The following is a 23366-nucleotide window of genomic DNA, read 5'->3' on the forward strand; positions in this document are numbered from 1 at the left end:
ATCACTATCGCGCCATGGTTTGATTTTCGTAATCACATCGGGTGTATCCAGCTGTTGACTTCATTGATCCCGTATTTTGTCAGAAACAAAAGCATCCCTGTGGTTTGTAGAGATTGTAGCATAAGTAATAAATGTAATAAGGAGTGTTCTACCTGTGTATAATATTAAAAGAGAGATGATTTTTTGTTTTGCTTTCTGTATTTTTCCTCAGCGTTGCTAAGTTTGTATCTACGCTGCACGTAACGTATATCCACTGTAATAAACTTAGAAGCTATTCTTGTCAAATATCAGCCAATGTCTTAACCAAGTTTATATTACTGTGCGAGACCTATTCGTATATCCCAAAAGTCATTTTCCTGGAATATTGCATTGGCAAAATTTAGAAGGAGTTCGCAATGGTGACTGCTTGCCATTAAACATTACCTAAAACGACAAAAAAAGATGTTTACACATAATATTCCTTTTCCGTTATTAACATTCCAGTGCTTTAAAGTACATGCGATAATTATGTATCCTATTAACAGTTTTGATATCGAGGCTGATAACTTCAATATCTATCATAGAAAATTACAACAATTCCGTTTTGTTGATAACATCACATGGTTAATTGTTATTAGGCTGTTACGATAAAACAAAACTAAATAACCTAATTATAACATAAACTAAACATCAATTAAGGACGCACTGTGTTGAGATATCTTGTAATCCTTGGGCTACAACTGTTGAGTCTCTGGTATGCGTTGTGTACAGTACAAGCAATTCATTGCAATTGTTCTTCGTGAAGGAACATGCAATATCCAGCATTTCAGTGCCGGCTAAGGGATATCAGCGATATATTGACCATTATTATGCTTGTTAAGAAAGCCATATAATACAATTAACTCTTCTCCCACGCGTGCTTTCAGATTCCGTAAAAATTATACACGGATTTGCTATTTCATACAACTTGATTCCTCATACCAAGTTACGCAATGAAATTATATACCAAGCACTTAAAAGGCTTTTTAACTTAACAGAATTATGATTATGGTATTGGTAATGGCACGGTCATTCGTCCAGCGATCCACCGACATAGAAATTAAAACGCTTTACCATAAGTTCGAGTAGTGTATCTATATAGGAATATGCTCAGTTAGAGATAGCAATGTGCAATTGAACTAGTACAAAGGACGGATGACAATATGCAGCATTTTATACGCTTATCCGGATCTGAGGAATCAACAGTTCTTTTCTTTTCTTTCAGTTTCTCCTGATCTCGCATCGGGGACGGAATTTGTCCTGATGTATTACGGATATATTTGTTTCTATTAAGCCTTAAGGATATATGGGATATATGGTACCCTGCTGTGTCAAGTAATATGTTTAATTGCTTTCTTTAGTAAGAAACCTGTTAATTATCATTTCGAGTGATAATTTCGATAAATTGCGTTGATGACGCATTTGAAAGGTTATTGATTTTGTATTGTTCCGTAATTAATGTCCTCGTGGGCATCTCAATGGGTCGTGGTTAAGGCGTCTGACCGTCTACTTTCACTAGTCATCCACCACTGGGTCTCGGGTTCGAGACCTACATGGGGCAGTCGCCAGGTACTCTCCGCAGGTCGGTAGGTTATAACCGGGCGCTCCGGGTTTCCTCCGTCACCTAAATCTGGCTCGTCCATATATGACAATAGCTGTTAATGGGACGTACAGCACCAACAATTATGAGGTCCTCCAAACAGCTCATGTCGTATAAAGCCGACTAGCGATACACTACTAAATGGGGACAGTAGATCCATTTTTAAATTTAATCATAGAACAATCCCGTTACGACAAATGTTTACTAAATTTGAGGTATTGTATGTAACAGCCGTTTAGTTTTGTTAAATATGTTTTATACCAGCCTTTTTTCGAGATTAATGTTTCCGACAATTTCGCTGTAACGTAACATTTCTAATAAAGTAATATCCTACGTTTACCGACCTTGTTGTAGGAAAACATTTCTAATGGAGGGGAAACAAAAATCGTATTTCCCTGCAAACAAAGGCAGTAAATATTTTGTTATATCGAAATAAAACCATGACACAACAATACAAACAATCATGTCGAGGCATCATAGGTGTCATCTAATTTAGTCACTCGGAACTCAGGTATAGTGGCGCTTGACAATACTCCTTGAAAGGCTTCGAATATTGGAAATGTGCATATGATCAGTTTATTGTCCATTTCGTTTAATGTAATATTTTTAGCGTATTCAGACGCCATTTGAAACATATCTATTGTTTATCCATTTTCTGCTGTGTGGCTATGTGATACTTTTTTCATGTCGTTTGACCGTTAACTTACTCAAACATAATAATGAATTAAATACACTGATATTAAATAGAATCAATGTTAATTGATAAAATAACTATAATGTTTAATGTAAGTGCAGAGAACTGTCCAGCTGCGCATTAAATCGGAATCAAACCAGATCAATTAATAAGTCACTGCACTCGCAACATGCCCTTAGTACACACTTGTGATTGCTGAAATGGAACAATATTTGCTTGTTAATCATTACTGAGAGGTATTGGATATTGGATATGTCATTATCAATAATAGTTATTACATTATTTACCAACTGCCTAAGGCATCGATGATTTTAACGAGTAATCCTAAATATAGCCTTATACCTATATATGGCATAGCGCGATGCACAACCTGTATCATTACATTAATAAGAAGAGGACAAAATCTGTCAACATATAAACCATAATGTAGTGTATATGATAGATCCCTCCAAACATGGAAATGAACAAGCTGTATGCATCCCTCTAAATGACCAGAGGAGGTGGCTCCAGCTTTACTGAACAAAATCTCAGTGTTTTTCTGTATGCCGCCCGCTTAGAGAGCATTGGAGATAACATGTATGATTTCCTCCCCACAACAACACGGTGGACCGCTATTCTGTCCTTTTATACATCTCTGTGCAGAATACAGAAAGGATAAATCCTAACAACCAATACCTCCTTTTTGGCCATAATGTTGAACATCCCCCTATGTGAATATGGCAATGGTTCCATTCCTAGATTGGGACATACGAAAGTCGCTCAAAGTGGTAGTTGTAATTCCCTGCTAACCGTTCGGTAATCAGGGTAATCACAACAACTGGTTTACCTGTTCTTAGTATAATGTGATTAAATGAAACAATTTGATGGATGCCTGTAGCATGGTATGGCAATGAGATAGCACTCTATATTCGGTATCAGATCTGCGCTAACGGAAGAACCAATGACAATGCCTCCAGAACACATACAATGTACATTACAAACGCGGAGGTATAAACTTGAATAGCCTGAGTAATTAATTAGACTTTAAACAAAATATAAATAAACCTAAATAGGAGGAGAGACTAGACCTGGCGTATCCCATTGCATGAGAGGACTGATACGGAACAGCTACAGAAACGGGAAACTTCAACCCAGGGAGCAATTGAGATGTATCTGTTGTCTCCATTGGAATACTTGGAACCTCTAGCTCCTTTCATTTTCTCCTACAAGATACTTAAAACTCTTCTCGTATGTTGTGTCACCCGAGGCACCTCGGTTAGGCCAAAGCCATGATGTGACAGGATTGTATACAGTCTCTAGCTTACAACGTTGTAAAGAGATGCCACCTGGCCCAGTATATGCATATAATAATAACCTTTTTTGGATAGTCGCAAACTTGTTAACAAAAAAGCCAGCCTATTAAACTAACGTTTATTTAATAATAATAATAATTCGAAGATCTTATATACCGCTTTATCACAACCTAGTTCGTAGGTCGTCTCAAAGCGGTTCACAGATTATTATCCGTGGTAATAGGGCCTCTTGCAACTAGCCAATATCTTTCTCAACTCCCTAAGGAACATACAACCGGTGCTGCCATTTCGGCGCTCACAGCTAGCATTCTACAATACTAGCACTACTTAACCAAGTACTCATTTACTGGAAAAAGCGAAGTAAAGTACCTTGCTCAAAGATACAACACAGTGCCGTGACGTGACTCGAACTCGCAACCCTTCGGTCACGAGCCCGGTGTCCTACCACTAGACTACCGTGCCTCCTTGTGTGTCTCTCGTGGCACACCTACCGTTCATGCTTTTTGGTTTATCCGTTGTAAGATAACACTTAGGTGTTATGTCGATCTTTAATTCCAAACAGACAACAAAATGATATTATTAACATGAAAACGACTATCTTATTTGTTACGGGTATACACAGAATGAATATCGGTACCTTCTTTACGGGAAAACAGTCGTGTTATCTTTTTGTTATCTTTTCTGAATACCGAAAGCAAATTAAATCAAAGGGCCATCTATTGTGACACAACAGCGGAAAGAACAACCCTATGGTTTATTAACACCCGATTCCTCCATCGAGAACACGTTTGTCGGCAATGTTTTAATTCACCAGCCACAGGTCCGAACAGTTGTATCTCAGCTTGTCAGTATTCGCCATTAACATATAATCGGAATAGGTTATGTATATAGCGGGAGGGTCCAGATTGAAATCCTAAGATGTGTAAGAAAATGCATTATTATCATTTTTATCGAAAAATACTCATAAATGGGATTGAAAAAACACGGAGTAGATGTTTTTGTATTTGCTTTCCATGCAATTACTAACTGGAAATTACAAAAAGAAATTGAACGTTGATCGACAAACAAAGGAAGGAAGGGTGTCTATAAGGCCCTTTTTTGGGCCCCGGTATATTCGGATTTTCACCTCCTTATTTTGTTCAAAGATATCCTATTGTATGACATGCAGAAAAACTAAGGTAAAGCTTTGACCGAAAATGGGTTTCTGGGGGTACCAAAAGGGGTATTGTAAATCACAAATATAGTTTGCTGTTTTCAAAATGAGCTTAAAAACCAAAATAAAATCATTTCTGTTTTTGAAAACATGTATTGTAAATCACAAATATAGTTTGCTGTTTTCAAAATGAGCTTAAAAACCAAAATAAAATCATTTCTGTTTTTGAAAACATGTATAAATCAGTCAAGCATATGTAACAGAATGAAAAATGACAGAAATTCAATCGTCACTTAAAGATTGTTTATATAAAACGAAGGATTACGTCAGGGGGACCTTTTCAATCATTTTCAATTGAAAAGTAATTTGTTTTCTCAATAATTTTCTTTCTAAATAATATTTTGACTTGAAATTTACAACTTCACTCATTTAAGTAGACTTACATAAATTGCATATTGACTACATACTTTCCTTTTGTTTTATACTGAGTTATGGCTTCTGGACACATCTCAAACTTGGCTTTTTCAAATATCTCTCAATTTTAAGTGAATTAAAAGGTGCATGACACCCTTTTTATGCTATAAGTATAAGATATCTATTGTTAGTATTGCATATTATATATATCATAAAATATTTGCTCACCCCTGAGGGGCTGAAGTGAGTTCCAGGTCCTGATTTGTTTTTTTTATTGATCAAAGTTAACTTACAAATCAAAAATGGCATTTGCCACCACAGCTACTGTAAAATGACTGATTTAATATATGAAGTTTGATTTGCTGGTAATTTTAAGTCTCCTAGCCGCAAGGAAAGTATCTGCTTTAATCGTTAAAGTTAACCGTTTTATCAAATAATCTGCCTATTTCTAATGTTTATCCGCTGATTGTGCATAAAACGCATTTGGGGATAAGCATGTAACTTGGCATAAAGTTTAGTTATATGATGATATTTGATTTGTGAAAGTTTCATACTTATCCCACAATGCCTTTTTACTTAAAAACACATTTTTCTGTGATATAGAGTACAAGGACCAAAGTGCATCTCCTTGCCAAACACCAAATATTTCCTGACAATCCTAGTCTATATGAATGAATGTAGATTAAACAGGCTCAATAGAGTATTTATAGTAGTAAGAGGGGCGTTTAACATGCTACACTGACCAAAAGTCAGATAGTTTATGCTTTGAAAACGCAAAGAGAGACTGAGTTGTTCGTTCAAATTAATGCTTGCAATTAACAGTTAATCCTTTTGTTGATTTCATACGGTTTATTTGTTACATTCAATTCTAGCTGCTACTCATATTATTTCTTAAGTATTTTTCCTCCCTTTTTGTTACATTTCATTAAACATGCCATCGGTGTGTCACCAGTGTCCTTTAAACAGATTTCGACAATCTTTATCTAACGAAATGCCAACCATATTATTCTATTTGTGCATCAAATGCTAGTCGTAGTCGACTACAAGGATTACATTGATGAAAATATGTATCCGAAAATAATAAATTGTTTATCGTACAAGTGGATTTTTTTGTGGCTGGTGATGGACATCAATCGCATCTTTTGTAATGGTTTTATGTCGTTAAATAATGTCATCAATGTATTGTTAATTGCTCTTGGAAAGATATCATTACTTTTCATAGTAATCAGGAACAAATGACGTGTTATGTTGTGATATGTTGATATATAATTACACGTGTCTATACAGCAACCTACTGTTGATGTATATATTATACTATAATTGATGTTTACTTTAGTTAACTTTGCTCTGTAGAGACTACTGTAAAGTCGACATTTTTGTGGTGTGGAAATGTTTAAGTTTTTTCACTTTTAGAAAATTAGAGCGAAAAGATCTACACGCGAAAATATCAACACGCCAATATCTATTTATAAATTATGTTGATAAAAACAATAAAGAGATTGCAGAACGCCAAAATATCCATACCGCGATTAGTGTCGGGGGTCACAATGCGGACATATCCATACCGCGATTCGTGTCAGGGGTCACAACGCGAACATATCCATACCGCGATTAGTGTCAGGGGTCACAACGCGGACATATCCATACCGCATTTAGTGTCAGGGGTCACAACGCGGACATATCCATACCGCTATTAGTGTCAGGGGTCACAACGCGGAGTGTCAGGGGTCACAACGTAGACATTTCATCACGCAAACGTTTCCACTTTTACTGCATATAATACTTGCTTTATAAAAGAAATCTATCAATTGCCTAATATCTCATTGAAGTATCAATACAAATATGGCTTTATCGACAACTGTGCAATATACCAGGTATATTCAAGGTATGGTATTGGGGTCTGTTCGCTTGAATGGTTTATCATACGGGGTTTATCTACACTGCTTATGTATTTGTTATTGTTTATCTACACTGCTTATGTATTTGTTATTGTTTATCTACACTGCTTATGTATTTGTTATTGTTTATCTACACTGCTTATGTATTTGTTATTGTTTATCTACACTGCTTATGTATTTGTTATTGTTTATCTACACTGCTTATGTATTTTTTATTGTGTATCTACACTGCTTATGTATTTGTTATTGTTTATCTACACTACTTATGTATTTGTTATTGTGTATCTACACTGCTTATGTATTTGTTATTGTTTATCTACACTGCTTATGTATTTGCAATTGTGTTTTCCTGGTTCACTCATACATGCTTTGTCTTTTCGGCTTTATCGACTTTGAGCCGCCGTAAACGTGTTTAATTATGGTTTTCAACTTCTACTCAGAGTAATGAGTAAACACTTAAAACAACATGAAGGAAGACAACACCTTTAATTGATTAGTACACGTCAATATTTTTGTAGGAAAAGTAATCAGTATCTACAATGAATAAAGACAGGTTGATTATTATTGATGAATGAAAACTTTGAATGTTATGACAGGAGAAGTCATTATGGATGTCACAGGTATATTAGGAAATGATGAACTTTCCGGTATTGTTTCCCCTTTGTTTGATAGGTCTGTTATTTTTCTGTTCTTGCTCAAATGCTGTTCATTTTGTTTTGCTTTTTCTTGCTTGCTTCTTTATTGTTGTTTGTTTTTCTTTCATATTTCTTAGAAACTACTTGACGGATTCTGATAAAACTTTAAAAATGATTGCTATAAATATGTTGATATGCATAAGTTTTGTTATGATTAATTTTTCAATCAACCATCATACATGGTGGCTGTGGTATGTATTGCTCGAAATTCAGATATTGGTCAATTTCTTTCAAAACTGATAAATTTAAATTTTAAAATGTGACCGAATCTTTCAGTAATCTGCAACGTCTTTTTCAGGATAGCACGCCAAGGCCAGGTCGAAATTTAGTAGGTATTTATCTGAATGATAGCACTACATTTCCAACTACCGGTTAAAGGGTTCACAAGATAGTTGCCATGCATGTTGTAAATATTTTGTTCTTGAAACGTTTTTTTATCCACTTGACATAAATGAAATAAATTATTTAAAATATATAAAAATATGTTATTAAATACCAAATGTAAACGACGTTTAACAACTTAAAAGGACATATTGATATACTGAGATGTATATGGCAAGAAAATATAATCTATTGATGTGCACCAAATTAGTGCTTACAAAGGTTAAAATATGTATACTAAACACATTTCAGTCGCATTAGCGATCTTTACGTCACCTCGTTTTTTTTAAACACTTAGTTTACCTCTTTGCTGAATTAGATTGACACAGCGAGGATGTAAATCATTTCTGGTTTAATTTTGATGAATATTTGCAATAATGAATACACTGATAATATCAGCTATGATGTCTAAATGAGATGTTATATATGTTTCCTTTCGCTTCATATCCTTCCATGAAAATGCGGTACTTGCACCCAAATTGCGGGTGTCATCAATAAAGCAGAATAAGATTTTCCTTCCGGAACACCTGGTATTGTTCTCCTGATAACCTTACAAGGGTCTCCTTGTAAATATTATCCTCTGTTCATATTTTCTCCTAGTAGTTTGGATTTTGAGTTCGAATAATGGTTTGATTGAAATTTCGTCTCGTCATTCTCTTGTGTTTTTTTATCAATTAGTTCCGAATTATGAACAACGTATTGATTATAGACCATACAGCTACTATTCCAATGTGTTGGATGCTCGGGAGTACGAGTCGTTAAGGCTGCATTGTAGTTGACGATGTTAGGTGCGTAACGTTAACACAGAATGGGTGTCAGATTGAAAGGAAAAGGCAAAAAACATGTCAAAAACATTATATTTATTTCTGCAAAAACGAAAATTATTTTCCAAGTGTATCAAGATTTAACTAATAATCTGCCCCATTGTTAAGACGATTCGGGTTAGCTATATAGCAGCCAGGTAGCAAAGCTACGTTGTTGCTGAGATCTTCATTGACGGGAAAAAACAAGCTCTTACACAACCAACTGATTAACTCGTTTGTCCATATGGAACACATCGCTTTCCTCAGCAATAATCTCTCTGTTCCTTTTTGAATGCAAACGGTGCAATGAAATAACAGTTTGTCTTTTAAATGAAATTGAAGGGCTCTTGATGTGAGGTTTGGTTGCTTTCTATTTGTAGAACTATATATAAAAAGGCTACCAATTAGATTTAGCAGCTTTAAAAGCACAAGTCATCACGCTTTGTCCTCTTCGGCAGAGTTCTAAAAAAGTATAGAAAAAGAAAATAATAAAATTGTCATGCCAAATTATCAGGTTTATCATATCCCTGTGCTTTTTTTACATGCAAAACAATTGAAAACGTTTATCAATATTGGTACGTATCATATAATAATAGGTAACATATATGAGGGAATAATTTATCAAAGACAACAAAGCTTGAATTCCTTTGAAATTGGAATTTAAAGTATAAGTATTTCGCACGTTATCATTGAATCTTATGGTACAGCATAAACCTTTAACTATCGAATAGCATATGGACCGAAATATGGGCCGGTAAATAGTGAAAGATTTTTAACATATATGTATGTATGCGTAAGTTAATATGTATGTTTAAATAAAGTGTTGTATTAAAAACCAAATATACAGAGACATTCCATGTTTTATAATAATACTTGATGAAACTCAACAAAACATGTAATTAACGACCGTAAATACTTAAGTTGCTTATCTGTAGCTGATCGAAGACGATAGAAACATCAGAATTAATAGGGTAAGTATAAACTATGTTTCATTCAATAAATTTGGAAACAAATGCCAGATTCAAGGGTTGAAGGGATCTGCAATAGACATACATCATATGAGGGAGGAACTCTAGGGACGAAATACTGAATTTGGTATAGCTTGGCTCCAATTAAGGCAGGGGCAGTTATACTGTTAAACATGTACGTTTTTTTAGGCCTTTTCCTTTGAGGAACACAATCGGGACCTGAAGCTTCTGTGGTATATGTAGGAACAGAAAGTACGGATGAATACTTAATTACTTACATCCCATACGCAAAGAGTAAACATAAAGGGTTTCTTGACGTCCCGGTACTCTTGTAGACCTTCACAACACTCACTGGCGGAGCACATCGCCATACCATTGATGGATTTGACGCCCATGTTACAGCAACCAAGACCATCTAATACATCAGCCGGGAATCCAGCACCGGACCGGCCTAGCCTTGGGTAACTAAACATCTGAAATTATACAATGATGGTTGATTATCAAGCACTTTACCTGTCGAACCTTGTGGAGGTACGTTCCTTTCCATGAGATTTTGTCTTCAAGAAAGATGTCTTTAATGTATTTACGAATGGCAATTTGATTTTCGATAGTTTGGTACTGATAACTTTGAGGAGTACTCAATAAGGAATGGAATCACTGATACCACATAGAAAAATGGAATATTAGAAAATCAGCATTATAGTTAGGAGAGATAATAGTAAATATTAAAGTATAATATAATCTTTTCCATGTATATATGTGAAAGAGCTATGTCATGAAAAATGTAAAAAAAAATCATTTGAATGTAAGATTACAGGTGTCATCTCAATCACCGAAGTATCGGATTAGAAATAAATTGATATATGTCGTCAAATGTCCCATACAGGTTGTTGATAAACATTTGAAATAGTCAGAAATAATATTTTGCCGTTTTCTCGTAGGAGTGGTAAGATGTTACCAGTATATCATATTATATTAGTCTGCCAAATAAACACAAGATGTGAATTTAACATCGTTTCATGTGTAAGATTCAAATCATATACAGAGAGAACAGACTCATTAAACATGGGGACCAGTACGTGCATTATTTGTGTAGAACGTAATAATTTGATATACGATATACTCCAGGGTAAGTACTAAGTTTAGGGTTCATTTCTTGGCACATCATAAAACGATACCACTGCATCCGATTCTATTGTATTCCTTAATTAGAGATAGTTTCCAATAATGATTTAATTAAGTCGTTAAATTTCAGTTAGACATTCTTAAAGAATATTTGTATTTGTTACACCTCAAGTGAATTTCTAGCTATTTGATTGGTTGGGAGAAAATTAAACAAAAATCTCTGTCACACTCCGAAAATACATTGGTTTTAAGGGGCGCGGGTGATATTGCCATGAGACAGTGAAAAATATCACATGCGCAAAAAATGTGCGTGCACCGCTTCGTTTCCCCAACGTGATGGTCACAAGAACGTTTGACGGCAACAGCCAATTTCATCAAGCGCCGGTGCGATAGCGATTGTAAACAGCAGACTATCAACAAACAAGATGTCATTATCGAGGTTTGCTGCCGTTTCTGAGCTACATTGACTTTTGGTGTAACAAAATAGATATGACATTCATTAGCAGGTGACAGTGAATATTGTCAACCCTCAAAAACCCATTGTCACCCTCGGCTTCGCCTCGGGTGACAATGGTCTTCTTGGGTTGACAATATTCACTGTCACCTGCTAATGAATGTCATATTTATATAATGTTTTATTTTCCTCGGTGAATTTTAAATAACTATAATCATCCAATGAAATCGAAATATAATTTCTCGTACGAAGGTATACTGCTTGTTCATGATGGTTTACCAATCTGTTGATGCACGCGGCACCTTATTGCTAAACTGACCTTGGCACTAGGAAGCGCGTAACATGAACATGTAGCAAAGTGAATTATCCCTCCGCGGCAAATTAAACCAGGAACTTCAATCATAGATGGAATATCAACATTACCGCTCCGTGTTAAGTATTTCTACACTCTTGCTGTGTTGTTGTGATTAGACAGAGACCTAAAGCAAAGCTCGGTGATAAAGTGAGATAACTTTACTCTGTTGATTTTACAGAATGGGTTGCTCACTGAACTGTTGGTAATATCCAGCCGTTATCCTTTTTGTAAACTGTGTCTATGGTTTCTCATCAAAATAAACAAAACCAGGCCTTAATCCTATCATGAATGCGTCTAATACAAACATTCATATGCTACAGATTTTCAAGAGTATCGGTGTCGCATGAATGGTTAATACACACTGTTCTTAGATACATAAATGCGGTTTTTAGTCAAATTAAATAATGATTTGCTTAATGTGCAGCAGTTAATATATCAATCAAAAGAAATTAATTAGAAGAAATGTGTGCTTTGGATTAATGGCTTCGTAACGACATATTTGAAAACAATTGAATGTTTCGTGAATGATCGCCCACATCGTCATTTACAAAATCAAAATGCGCATTCGATTGTTTATTTGAGATTTGTTTCTTCCGCTCATCGTAAACTTTTGCTGGCATGATAAAACATTTACTAATGAACAGTTTACATTGGAATTATTAGAAAATACAGAATCAGAATCAAATACGTGTCGTTTAAAAGTAATCATAATGATGAATCTCGGTGACGAGCACGCTTTGTTTCTTCACTTTATAGTCATTTGTTACGTGGACCGATGTAATCATTTAAATGAGGCTTTGTTCTGTTATTCTAGATAAGACCTCACATTTCTCCTTTCTAATCTATCATGAATGTAAATACATTTTCCAAATAAAAAACCAGGCAAAAACATTTTTAATGAATAGTATAATTAAGAAGTGATTTTTTTTCTCGATAACCCTTTTTTCCTTTATGACGAGGTAAAAAGTTACCCTTACAAGGACAGGCGAAGCGTAACGCGAACATTTGTATGTCGTATACGTGTAACGCACCGATAATGTTAATCGCTTACTTTTTGCGATTTGAAATGTTCGCGAAGCTTTGCATTCGAGATAGGCGTTCGCGATAACAACTGTATAAAGTGTGCTTGAGGAATAATTGACCTATATTTACATCATCGATCGATGTGATAACAATTTAACGCAGAAATGCATTCCTGACAATCAAGAACGATATTCAGCACTCCATTCAGTTTTTTTACAGCAACGGCGGTTCCTTGCTAAGAGAAATCCAGGAATTGAACACGATTAATAACAATGGAAGTCAAATCCTACTCTAGATGTAGCAATCGTAACTGAATCCGTAAAATCAACGTCAAGCAGATTTTATTCGCTTAGGCAAAACTTCAAAATACTGTTCCTCTTATGTAAAATAGGCTGCAAAAATACATGTACGTGGAGTTTTCTTAGAAGTAGACACTTAGTACAATGATAACGATCATTGATCTGATAGTGGTAATATGATATCATCACTGTCCCTACTTAAACTTTTTTTTTCTGTAGTTGCTTCAAGGGAAGAGGAAACATGGATGCTATGCCTAATATTTGAAATCCATGTTCAGAAAATACTTGCAACTCCACATTTAAATGCTTTTTAAAAGGGACCTCATTCAGTCTGCAATAGCAAACCTAACAACACAAACGCCATTGGTTCGGTTCGGACGTCAATGCTGACCTAATTGGTTCGGACGTCAATGCTGACCTGTTCGAGGCTGATGTTTGGGGGGTAAAGTTTACAGGAGTTGTAAAGGCGTTCGTGGCGAATTTGATTAGATGATTTATTTATAAATAAAGACCAACGTTTTAAGTACATTCTTATTTAAATAAAGAATATTCAATTGTTAAATTGTTATTTCATAATTGAATACCTGATACACGTACAGCGGCATACTTTACAAAGGAAAATAAACATGAACGACACTGAAACAGATTAAAATTAAAAGGGTTAATTACCGCACGGGCGTCCCTGGAGAATGCCATTGGATTCTGTAAAATTGAAACAACTTGATTAATGATATTGAAATCACATACGTCCGACGCACATTTCAGTAAAACCACTCATGAGTAAAGCATGCGTGTTTAAATTTTAAATCAATTTCATGAAAATTTAATATAACAGTAAGGAATGCCTTGGCCGCGTTACTGTGTTATATATTATTATATTTGTCTATGGTAGAATTAGATCGAACGATATACTTAATTCCTCACAAGACTTAAGAACTTACAGAACAGATATTTATTTTATTCCTCAAAAATTGGAAAACAAAAATATAACGTTCACCTTATGATTTTTTGTCCATATCCTAAATTTGTGTCGTAATCAAAATCATTTGTGAAACAAAACATAACAAAATTCTACTCACACTTGATCTACCCCCTCTTGGGTATGCTAAAAAGTTCTACAAAAACAGAACAAAAGCAAGGTTACTCTTCAATAAATACCATTCTGAAACAAAAATAACTGAGATTGTATACAAGGTGCAGAAACATAACACTAAAAAGTAAATTATTAAGGTACAAATAGATATAGGATTATATTAATATAAGATTAACAAAACACACCATTCTACTAAATTTCTCCTGCTTGAGCTTTTCAATTGAAAGTATTGACATAATTTAACAGACACAGACAATAATCGATAACGTACACGCAAATGACAAACAAACAGTAACGGATAATACAAAACTGAAAATATCTTATATGTCAATGGATAGTCTCATGTCAATGCACAATAGGAAACACCGGGACAAACGAATTTAACTATGTCTTAAAAGTCCAAAAATCGATCTGAAATTAAAAGTGGAATATTCATTGTTATGCTCCATCTGAAAACAAGAAAATCGGCTGTCAAAATACAAATCACGGTATTTAGTCGGAATGCTCAAACACTTCTGCAGTTAAAAGTTGGATATTTTGGTTATGGATGAAGCTATTGAGACAGGTAAGGCGTATATGTAAACATTAATAGTAGAAAACAGTTATTCTGAAATCTGTAATTCGCCACTAGGACACATTAATGATGTGTTATTTAGCTTGATACTAGCATTTAAACATCACTGACTATTATAAATTTCCCATATGTAAGAAATTCTTTTTCTGAAGTGCATATAATGTTTTATATATCAGTATGAAAAAACAGACATGGGCTTTTAAGAACGGGGTTTATCTTTTGTATTCCTTTAGAGGTCGTTATTATAGTTCCGAACAATATTGATAACATATGTAAAACATATATATATATACAACCGATGTATATCAAATGATGAAGTAAGGATCACTTGTTCTCGATTAAGATCAACATAAGGTGGTAACGTCACCAATCCATTGCAACGTCAACATAAAGTTTCTAAAATATACTGAAGAGGACGCCAGCGCTTGGTTTAGGACGGTTATTGCACCGATATCATCATGATGCAAACACAATATAATTTAATTTATATGAAAATGATAGGATTCAGGATATTGTCCCTGCAATAAGGAAAAAGTCATTAGACTGAATCATAAACAAATTCCAGTTAATATTTTCCTGATGTGTACAGTTTAACTTGTATGACGTCACAATATAAATAACATCACCATCAAATTAAACACATACACACATATATATAATGATATAAGTGCAACAAGAGTTTGATAGCTGTATATCACTTTTATAATATTTTACAAATATTAAGTTCCATGCTTTCTTATAATGCAGCTGAAAACAAAGGGAAAAGATAGAGGGTTGTACAATGAGTCCTTAGTTTTATTTTAAAGGATAACAATGGAATTACTGCCAAGAAGAAATAGGATACCTCTGAACGACACCAGTTTGACAGCATTAGCACTGGGCCGCTTATTTTATTCAAGCATTTACATTTGCTAACAAATTCCAGATAATGGAGCAGCTCGAGGACTTTGTGACCAATGTATACCTATCAGAAACCAGGTTAAGTGCATAAATTAACAGCAGTAAAACAGAGACATCAAGTAGCTTTGTTAGAATAATCTCAAACTTCGTCATGAGTATTACAATAAATGCTAAGGGCCTAAAGAAGAACTATTTGCATTGCTTTTTTCACGCAACAGCTAAGGGAGCCGAAAGAAAGGTGTCTAAGGAGACTCAGCACAAATAGTGGACAAGAAAAAGGGGGTTTCTATGGGAACAGCGTATATTTGTTCTCTCTTTTCAATGTCCTGTACTGTAAATAAGAAACCCTCGATTCTACAGGAGGTCCCATATTGGTCGCTTCATACCTACACATGCAATGGGATACAGAAGGTCTACCATCTCCCCGGGAATCTGCTGAGAGGAAGGGGGAGACAACTCCTAGTGGAAAAAGGTACAGAAAGTGTTTTTGATAAACAATCTCAGACTGCAAGTGTAAGTAATACTTGCAGGTATACTACTTTACATGTCTAAGAAGATAAGACGAAAAAGTGTCAGAACTACCACTAAACTACTACAAAACAGACAACTTTACTGATTTCCAGACTAATGCGACAGATCTGCACCTGTTGTAACCATACGATGCCACCAGCGGAATGAATTTAGGAACCAGCATAGCAGTTATGGCTAGTTTAGCCAAGCCGAAGAAACGGTAGAAGGTTTACAGAACTTTTACAAAATCTACGGAAGAAGGGTGAACCAGAAGCAATAGAGACAAAAGGATGGCGTCCCTGTTTATTACAAACCTGGTAACGTTCCGGGTTCGCCTGTATGGCAGACGATAAAAGATCTACAAAGAGGTTAACGTACTGCTCCTTCAGCGCGGGGTCAATATCCACGGCTTCTGGACCACCCACGCTATCATTTGTCTGCTGCAAACGGCGCCAAACGCAACAGTAAATACAACGTAAACAACTACTGTAAAAGCCTTATCCTTACTAACTTAAATAAAAAAATAAAAAAAAAATCAGCAAAAACAGAATAATTTCGGATAAGAAGTTTTGATTTGCTAACATCATAGCAAAAGAATCACCAAATGCAACAACTTCTTTTAACAATTCTATTAACGAGCAGTAAACGTCAATTTTGCATTTATATCATTATGTATTCTGAAATAGAAGTTTCGTGGAGCTAAAGTCAAAACAAAACATTTGTGAAATGAGTATATAAGTAAAAGTTTGTATTATGTCACAAAGTTATTATTTTTCAACAATTACAATATATCACGCGTTTCTAGTCTGACAATACTAAACATTAAAAAAAAAACAAGAAACTGTCAAATAATCAGCCAGCCTTCTAATTAATACAAATAAATAATATATACCATTGCTTGAACTACAATAAAACTGGCATTTTAACACAACCTATATACGTCTTAGTAAATATCTTAAACCTTTAGTAGACATCCGATATAATAACACTTGTATAGAGCGTGGTACTCATTCCCCGATATATAGTGTTATGTTTGTTTAATTGACAGTTTGATTCCCCATTATTGTCACCTAGTGAAGAAATGTAAATATAGACTGTGTCTAGATACATCAGGAGCCGTTTCTAATTAACCAACATTTACCTGCTCCATCTGACTGATGGATGTATATCATAGCACTCTCAATATATTAAAATGTTCGTCTTACGTCGCGGGTCTCAAATTACATCTACTCATCGTTTTAAATGAGATTGCGTGATGTTAGATAATTGTACTTTCTGGAATGTTTCGGAGTCACCAATTATTAGGGTTTGAATCGAAAGTGCTGTTTGGGGTTATTTAGTATGCTTACCTATTTCATGAAACACTATAAACTGTCATCCATTAATAATACTTTTCTTAAAATATGTGATGACGTACATATCAATTGCGACATGCATGTTTAGAAAGCAATGGATATTAATAGATTAATATGTTAAAAAGAGATATGGGTTGTTAAGTATATGATTCACGCATGCTTGTTAGACCGATCAAAATGAAATATATTAATTAGGATTTCATACAATATTTGGCATTCTATATAGATATCCGATCATTTTGAAGACCGATTACAAGGAAACCAATATTCAAATGGGAATGGAGAGATGGTTATACTGTAAAAGGTACGGTTTTATTCCAGGAAAAAGAACGAATATATAGATATCATATGTATAGCAAAGATGAAAAGAGGTATGGTTTATAGCAGTAGATATATGCATATAAAACACGACAATGGGCATTTTGCAGAATTTTATTAACACATCAAAGATGATAATCATTTCAAGACATGTTATAAACATTGAAATATTTCGCATGCGCAGTAGTTAATTGCTTAAATACACGAGTAAACGTATAATCAAGACAAATGATATAAGCATGGATAATATATAGCATGTAATAGTATACAGGATGGTGTATAGATGGAAACATATAGATGAGAGTAACATCGTCACAAAACGCAGGAGACCTGGGGATTGCATTTATTTGTTAATATAATAGAAATGTATCATTCATAAAAATGGGAATCTAGCGCAGTAGCCGATATCGATCTAACCGTATTGAAAAGAACGTTCATTTTGCGCTTGGGTGAATATAACTTATTACAATTATATTGAGTTCAATCACTCGTGATATTCTGATGACATTGGGTTTCCTTTTCCACCGTCATCGTGAAAAGCAGGAGAATTGATATAAAGCAGAGTAATGCAAGCATGGAGTGACGTCATGATTATACCCAGAGTTCTGATTCTTCCGTAGACCGCTTACGGCCCAATCGAGGGTGCTGCCATCGTCGTCTCTGTATTTCTAATAACTGAGTTTTACAAAATAAAAGTTCCATTTATCTGTTCTGACAAGTGCTATAATCTTAAAAATTCATAACCATAGATGTTCACCTTACATTTTCCCATTTATTTATGTATCTTATATGACTTATACTTGGAGTTTGATAAAATTATGTTCTATGACAAAAGAAAAAGTCTATCAACTACCTTTCATGTGATGTACATGTATATTGTTTTACTGTAACGGTAGAAATTTCGCGATCTAGAATTATTTCGAGTTTTGTTTTAAATTAGGAATGCAAACATATTGCCAAATGTGAACTTTTATATTCCATAATATCGCCTACATGATTTTTGTAATGTAGTGTAGAGTTGGAGAAGATAAATCGCGAAATTTCAACTTTCACAGTTACCAGATGCTTATCTTTCGTGGCATATATTCTGTACAGAGCGATAAGTGAATTATCACTATAATGATAGTTTTAGTTTGACTCTCTGAAAAAGGTGATTAAATTGAGTTAGTACAGATGCACTTAGAACATTGGAGATACTTTACATTGTTAGTAGATGTCATATACTCATGGACATGTTAGAATTGGAAGGACGTAGATATATCCCCACGCATGCGCACAAACGCGAACAACATTGTACATACCTCTTGCGAGCGTCGGCCTAATCTGGGATGCTGCCTCCCCTAAAGCAATAAAGCAGCTCAAAACTGTATAACGTTATCCTAAAAGTACTGCCACACCTTGTATTCAGCAATCATCACTGAATATACTAATTGCGCACAGGCTGCTTAAAACAAATCATGGTGCAAACATGCAGATATGTGTCAAAACTAAGTATAATTTCAGTGCCTCGCCAATGAGATCGCATGCGATCTGTGCTCAAACATGCACATACTGTCTTATCAACCATATGGGATTTGATTATTTTTACTAAGTTACTAAGTTACTAAAAGTAAGCTTTCGGTTTATTAAATTTCATAAAAAGTAAGTAAAATGCAACCGACTTGTCCTGGACAAAGCTTCTAGGTGGAAAACCTGTACTTTTGTTACAACAGATAGAAAGTAAGGTACACCATTATGATGTAAATGTAAGATAAGATAGCATGGCTCTTCCTCGGGTAGTGTTCTGTTGTCGCAGTGGCACTGGAACCTTATACGTGTGTACGATGTGTCACTCTTTCTTGTTTACAACACAACTAATAGAACTAAAAGTCTGCAAACTATAAAAGTACACAAATGATTTAAAGTACTTACCGGCGCCCGTTTTTGTCTGTCTAATGACACAGCCTGCGAAGAAACAAAACAAACAAGAGTGAAATAGAACAATATGTACGTATAAACTTCTCTAAATACGTAAACTATTTTGTCATACTTACTGTTGAAAAACATGGTCGGATTTTGACAACATTGTAAATGAGGTTCTGTTATTTACTGAATTAACTAAATCCTTGTCACAACCCCTCCCTCTCCAAGAGCCGTTGAAATGACGCTTTAATTGTTAATTTTCAATTTTTGGTAATTTTTGGTTTGGGAATGCTCGTTCTATTTAAACGAATGGAAACATCTTAATTAGAAACCAAGGCGAGAGGGTTGTTGTTGTGTGTTTTGTCCGATCATCTATTAGTGCTAAAACGGTACGAAACATAACTCAAATGTTCTTTCGGAAACTGATAAGACCAGATAAACTTGTGTTGGGATTGATGAGTGTCGGTATAAAAAATAGTTCAAATTAACACAAGCTCTTCGTATTAAATCTGCCAAACTGACAGAGCGCGTGTTAACATATAGTTAACATTCAAGTTCTTGCAACCGATGTACATCGACTAAATGCGGAAACTTCTGCAACATGTTTGTTTTAATATCGTTATATTACAGAACTTACTAGCAGGTAAAGATTTTACGAATAATAATGGCTCTCATTTCAAACACATTTTGAATGAAAACACTGCAAATTGAACTCGTAAGGCAGCGATAATACCACATCTAAAACAGTTCGACCGCAGATCGTTTGATTATCGGAGGAATCAGAAACTATGCCTTAGCTTACACGAGTTTGGGCATTAGTGGTACAGCGATGGATATCAGTGAGTTGGATTATGGATATGCTGGTGCTATACAGACAAAACTTCCAGAACGTTTGTTTTGAAGTTTCCCATGTGTTTGATTGTTTCTTTATTTTGTGTTGCTTTTGTTATTTGTTGTTTTTTAGGTTGTGCGAAATAGATAGAATATTGACATAAAGAACTTCTATGATAAGAAAGATTAATAAAGTATGTATAGTATGTTTCCTTGAGATACAAAGGTGTATTGATCATTCCCAAAAGCATTACGAAATAGACCATAGTTCAATTTATAAAAAATAAATGATTTTTCTCCTGTTTTGTGAAATCTAGTGTAATTTCTCTGTTGTTTACCTATCAAGGTCACTAATTTGATCCTACTAATGTCAAGTGGCGCCTGATTTAACACATAGAGCAGCAAGGGGAAATCATGAAACGTAGCAAATATGGCAACTACCATACTTAAGATGTTCTCCGCTGAAATTGCAAATAATGAAATCAAAAGCATATAAATACGTTACTTTAAGTGTTTGTTGAGAGAAAAGATGGTTGTTTAGAAAAGGTTCGTAGTGGTCACTTATTTAAAGAGGAAACTCGTAAATCAGTACATTATCATTGTATGAGAGAAACACCTTTTTATGAAGTATTTCTATTTTTGTATTTACATTGATCAAGAGTAGGGGTTTCAAGAAATTTTTCATTATTTTTGTTTCTATTTATCTCACGTTCAAACAACAAAATCATACAGCTCTACACAGCAAAAAGGTTCAATTGTACTTAATTAAAACCCAGTCTTTGCTGCTAGAGTGTCCTAATCTAATGAAACTCTTCTATTGTTAATTTGTTGCTTTAGAGACAACATGAATGAACATATTCCTACCTTAATTATATATGACCCAATTACTGACTTGATTAGAAAAGACTAAATCAGGTAAAAATGTAATGAAAGACATAGCACTAGTACGGTAAAATGGGATATTTCATTTTTACTTTGTGTCATTTTAGGTCGGATAATAGCCTAGCGTCACCTATAAATAGAATTGTGATGATTAAAACAAAACTAGTATGTAAAATAATCATCTGGGCACGGCTCTATCTACACACACAGAAAGTACACATCCGATTGGCCGACATATTCCGACCAAGCCCCCTTCACGGCCATCATCCTCATTCAAACTCAGAGTGTGTTTGCATGATTGCAATGCAACTTTGTGATCGAATGGAAATAGTGTATGTTAATTTAGTTATAAGGCCATTCTTTATGTTGATTAGTGGACGCATTCCAGTCGATCATCTTACTCAATATCTATGTACGTTAGGCGGTGTTTGTACTTACAAAATGTCTCAATACTGACTCAAGGTTATTTTCTTTAAAAAAATGTATCAAGGGGGAAATTATAGCTTAAACAAAACACAAACATAAACCTGAAATAAGCAATGTACGTGAAATCGGATAGATTTATCTATTTCATTTTTGCGTACAACAATTTGTATGCGCTGTATCTGATATCAACGACGCAATTGACATTTCAAGGTATGACTGTAATTACAATAAAAACAATAACGGGAAATACATGATAGATACACAATTTAAAGAGATGCTAAAATAATCATTTATAAACAGGAAAACAAACTGTATGTGAGAAAATATAAGCATTCTAAACCTAGGACAAAATCATCACATTTATATGGTGTGACTTAAACTGTAAAAGATACATTACAGTGCCAATAGCCAGAGGCACATGTTTCCACAATGAATCGGAACAAAATTAATATTCTAAAAATACAACGATCGGGACACGAAGTGACATTCTATCAGACTTACACCTATTTGTTATGTTGATTCGTGTTTGAGACTGCTGATTGTCCCCCAGACGTCTACAATGGGTCTGGCGTGACATCCAGAGACCGGCCTGAGGCAGGACTGTGGTGCCAATCGTAACATTACAAAGTGATTTGCCAAGTTAATTAGAATGCCCATCAGAGTAGAACAAAGGCTTTACTCAGATACAGAATGTGCTGCATTGCTTCACTTAATGTTGCTTTCCAAGTCTTTGAGTGTGTTTCCAATAGATTTTCAAATCCTTTCCGCATTTTACTCAGCTGGACAAGACGTTTCAATGGAAAAATAATCAGATAAGTTTAACAATAGGATGTTAGTCGTCTAGAATTTTTAAAGTAAGCAATACTGCTACAACGCAAATTTAATGATGTGTCAATATGTCTGTGCGTGAACAATATCACGTGATCAAAAGAAACGCGAAGTAATCAATTTTTGAACAGCGCGGCAAATTAAAATGTGATTGCAATATATATAACTTGTAAAACATGAGGCTGAATTCTACTAAAATAACGTACATGTACAGGAAAATTCGTCATGTTTAATATAATGATAATTATTGTATTGGAACCGCGAAAAAAGGGTCACGCAAACAGCATAAGTGAGTGAAATATGCTACCTTGTACGAGTTGTGACATTGCAGTAAATCACACTTGTGTTATCTCATCACCTGTACACCCCGTCTATATATGACCATAGCTGATAAATAAAAATGTAAAACCCAAAATAAATATATACGATGACCAATACTATGCATTGCACTTATAACAATTTGACTTAATATAGAATTGGATGCTGCAGAAATGAATTAGCATATTTATCAAAGTGGTTTTTACTCATTATTATTAAGATTATTATTTGTAATATAAACAGTACGTAATTGGGGT

The 23366-nt window shown here is 34.6% G+C and overlaps 1 protein-coding gene across 4 annotated transcripts in view; it reads right to left on the reverse strand.

Moving 5' to 3' along the window:
• Positions 1–8990: 8990 nt before the first annotated feature.
• LOC110463993 overlaps positions 8991–23366 on the reverse strand; it is a 33220-nt gene continuing 18844 nt past the window's right edge. The window contains exons 2-9 of one of the 4 annotated variants that reach the window (XM_021518978.1): positions 19834–19866; positions 19224–19262; positions 18520–18597; positions 16564–16689; positions 14252–14287; positions 13842–13874; positions 10195–10389; positions 8991–9410 (exon numbers count right to left, since the gene is read on the reverse strand). In XM_021518978.1, the coding sequence (XP_021374653.1) occupies positions 9384–9410; positions 10195–10389; positions 13842–13874; positions 14252–14287; positions 16564–16689; positions 18520–18597; positions 19224–19262; positions 19834–19866 (567 nt within the window). In that variant the 3' untranslated portion in view covers positions 8991–9383. The remainder of the gene's footprint in view (positions 9411–10194; positions 10390–13841; positions 13875–14251; positions 14288–16563; positions 16690–18519; positions 18598–19223; positions 19263–19833; positions 19867–23366) is intronic. The other 3 variants (XM_021518980.1, XM_021518981.1, XM_021518982.1) reach the window with 3 other exon arrangements.

This window comes from Mizuhopecten yessoensis, unplaced genomic scaffold, assembly GCF_002113885.1.
Source record: "Mizuhopecten yessoensis strain PY_sf001 unplaced genomic scaffold, ASM211388v2 scaffold10949, whole genome shotgun sequence".
NCBI lineage: Eukaryota > Metazoa > Mollusca > Bivalvia > Pectinida > Pectinidae > Mizuhopecten > Mizuhopecten yessoensis.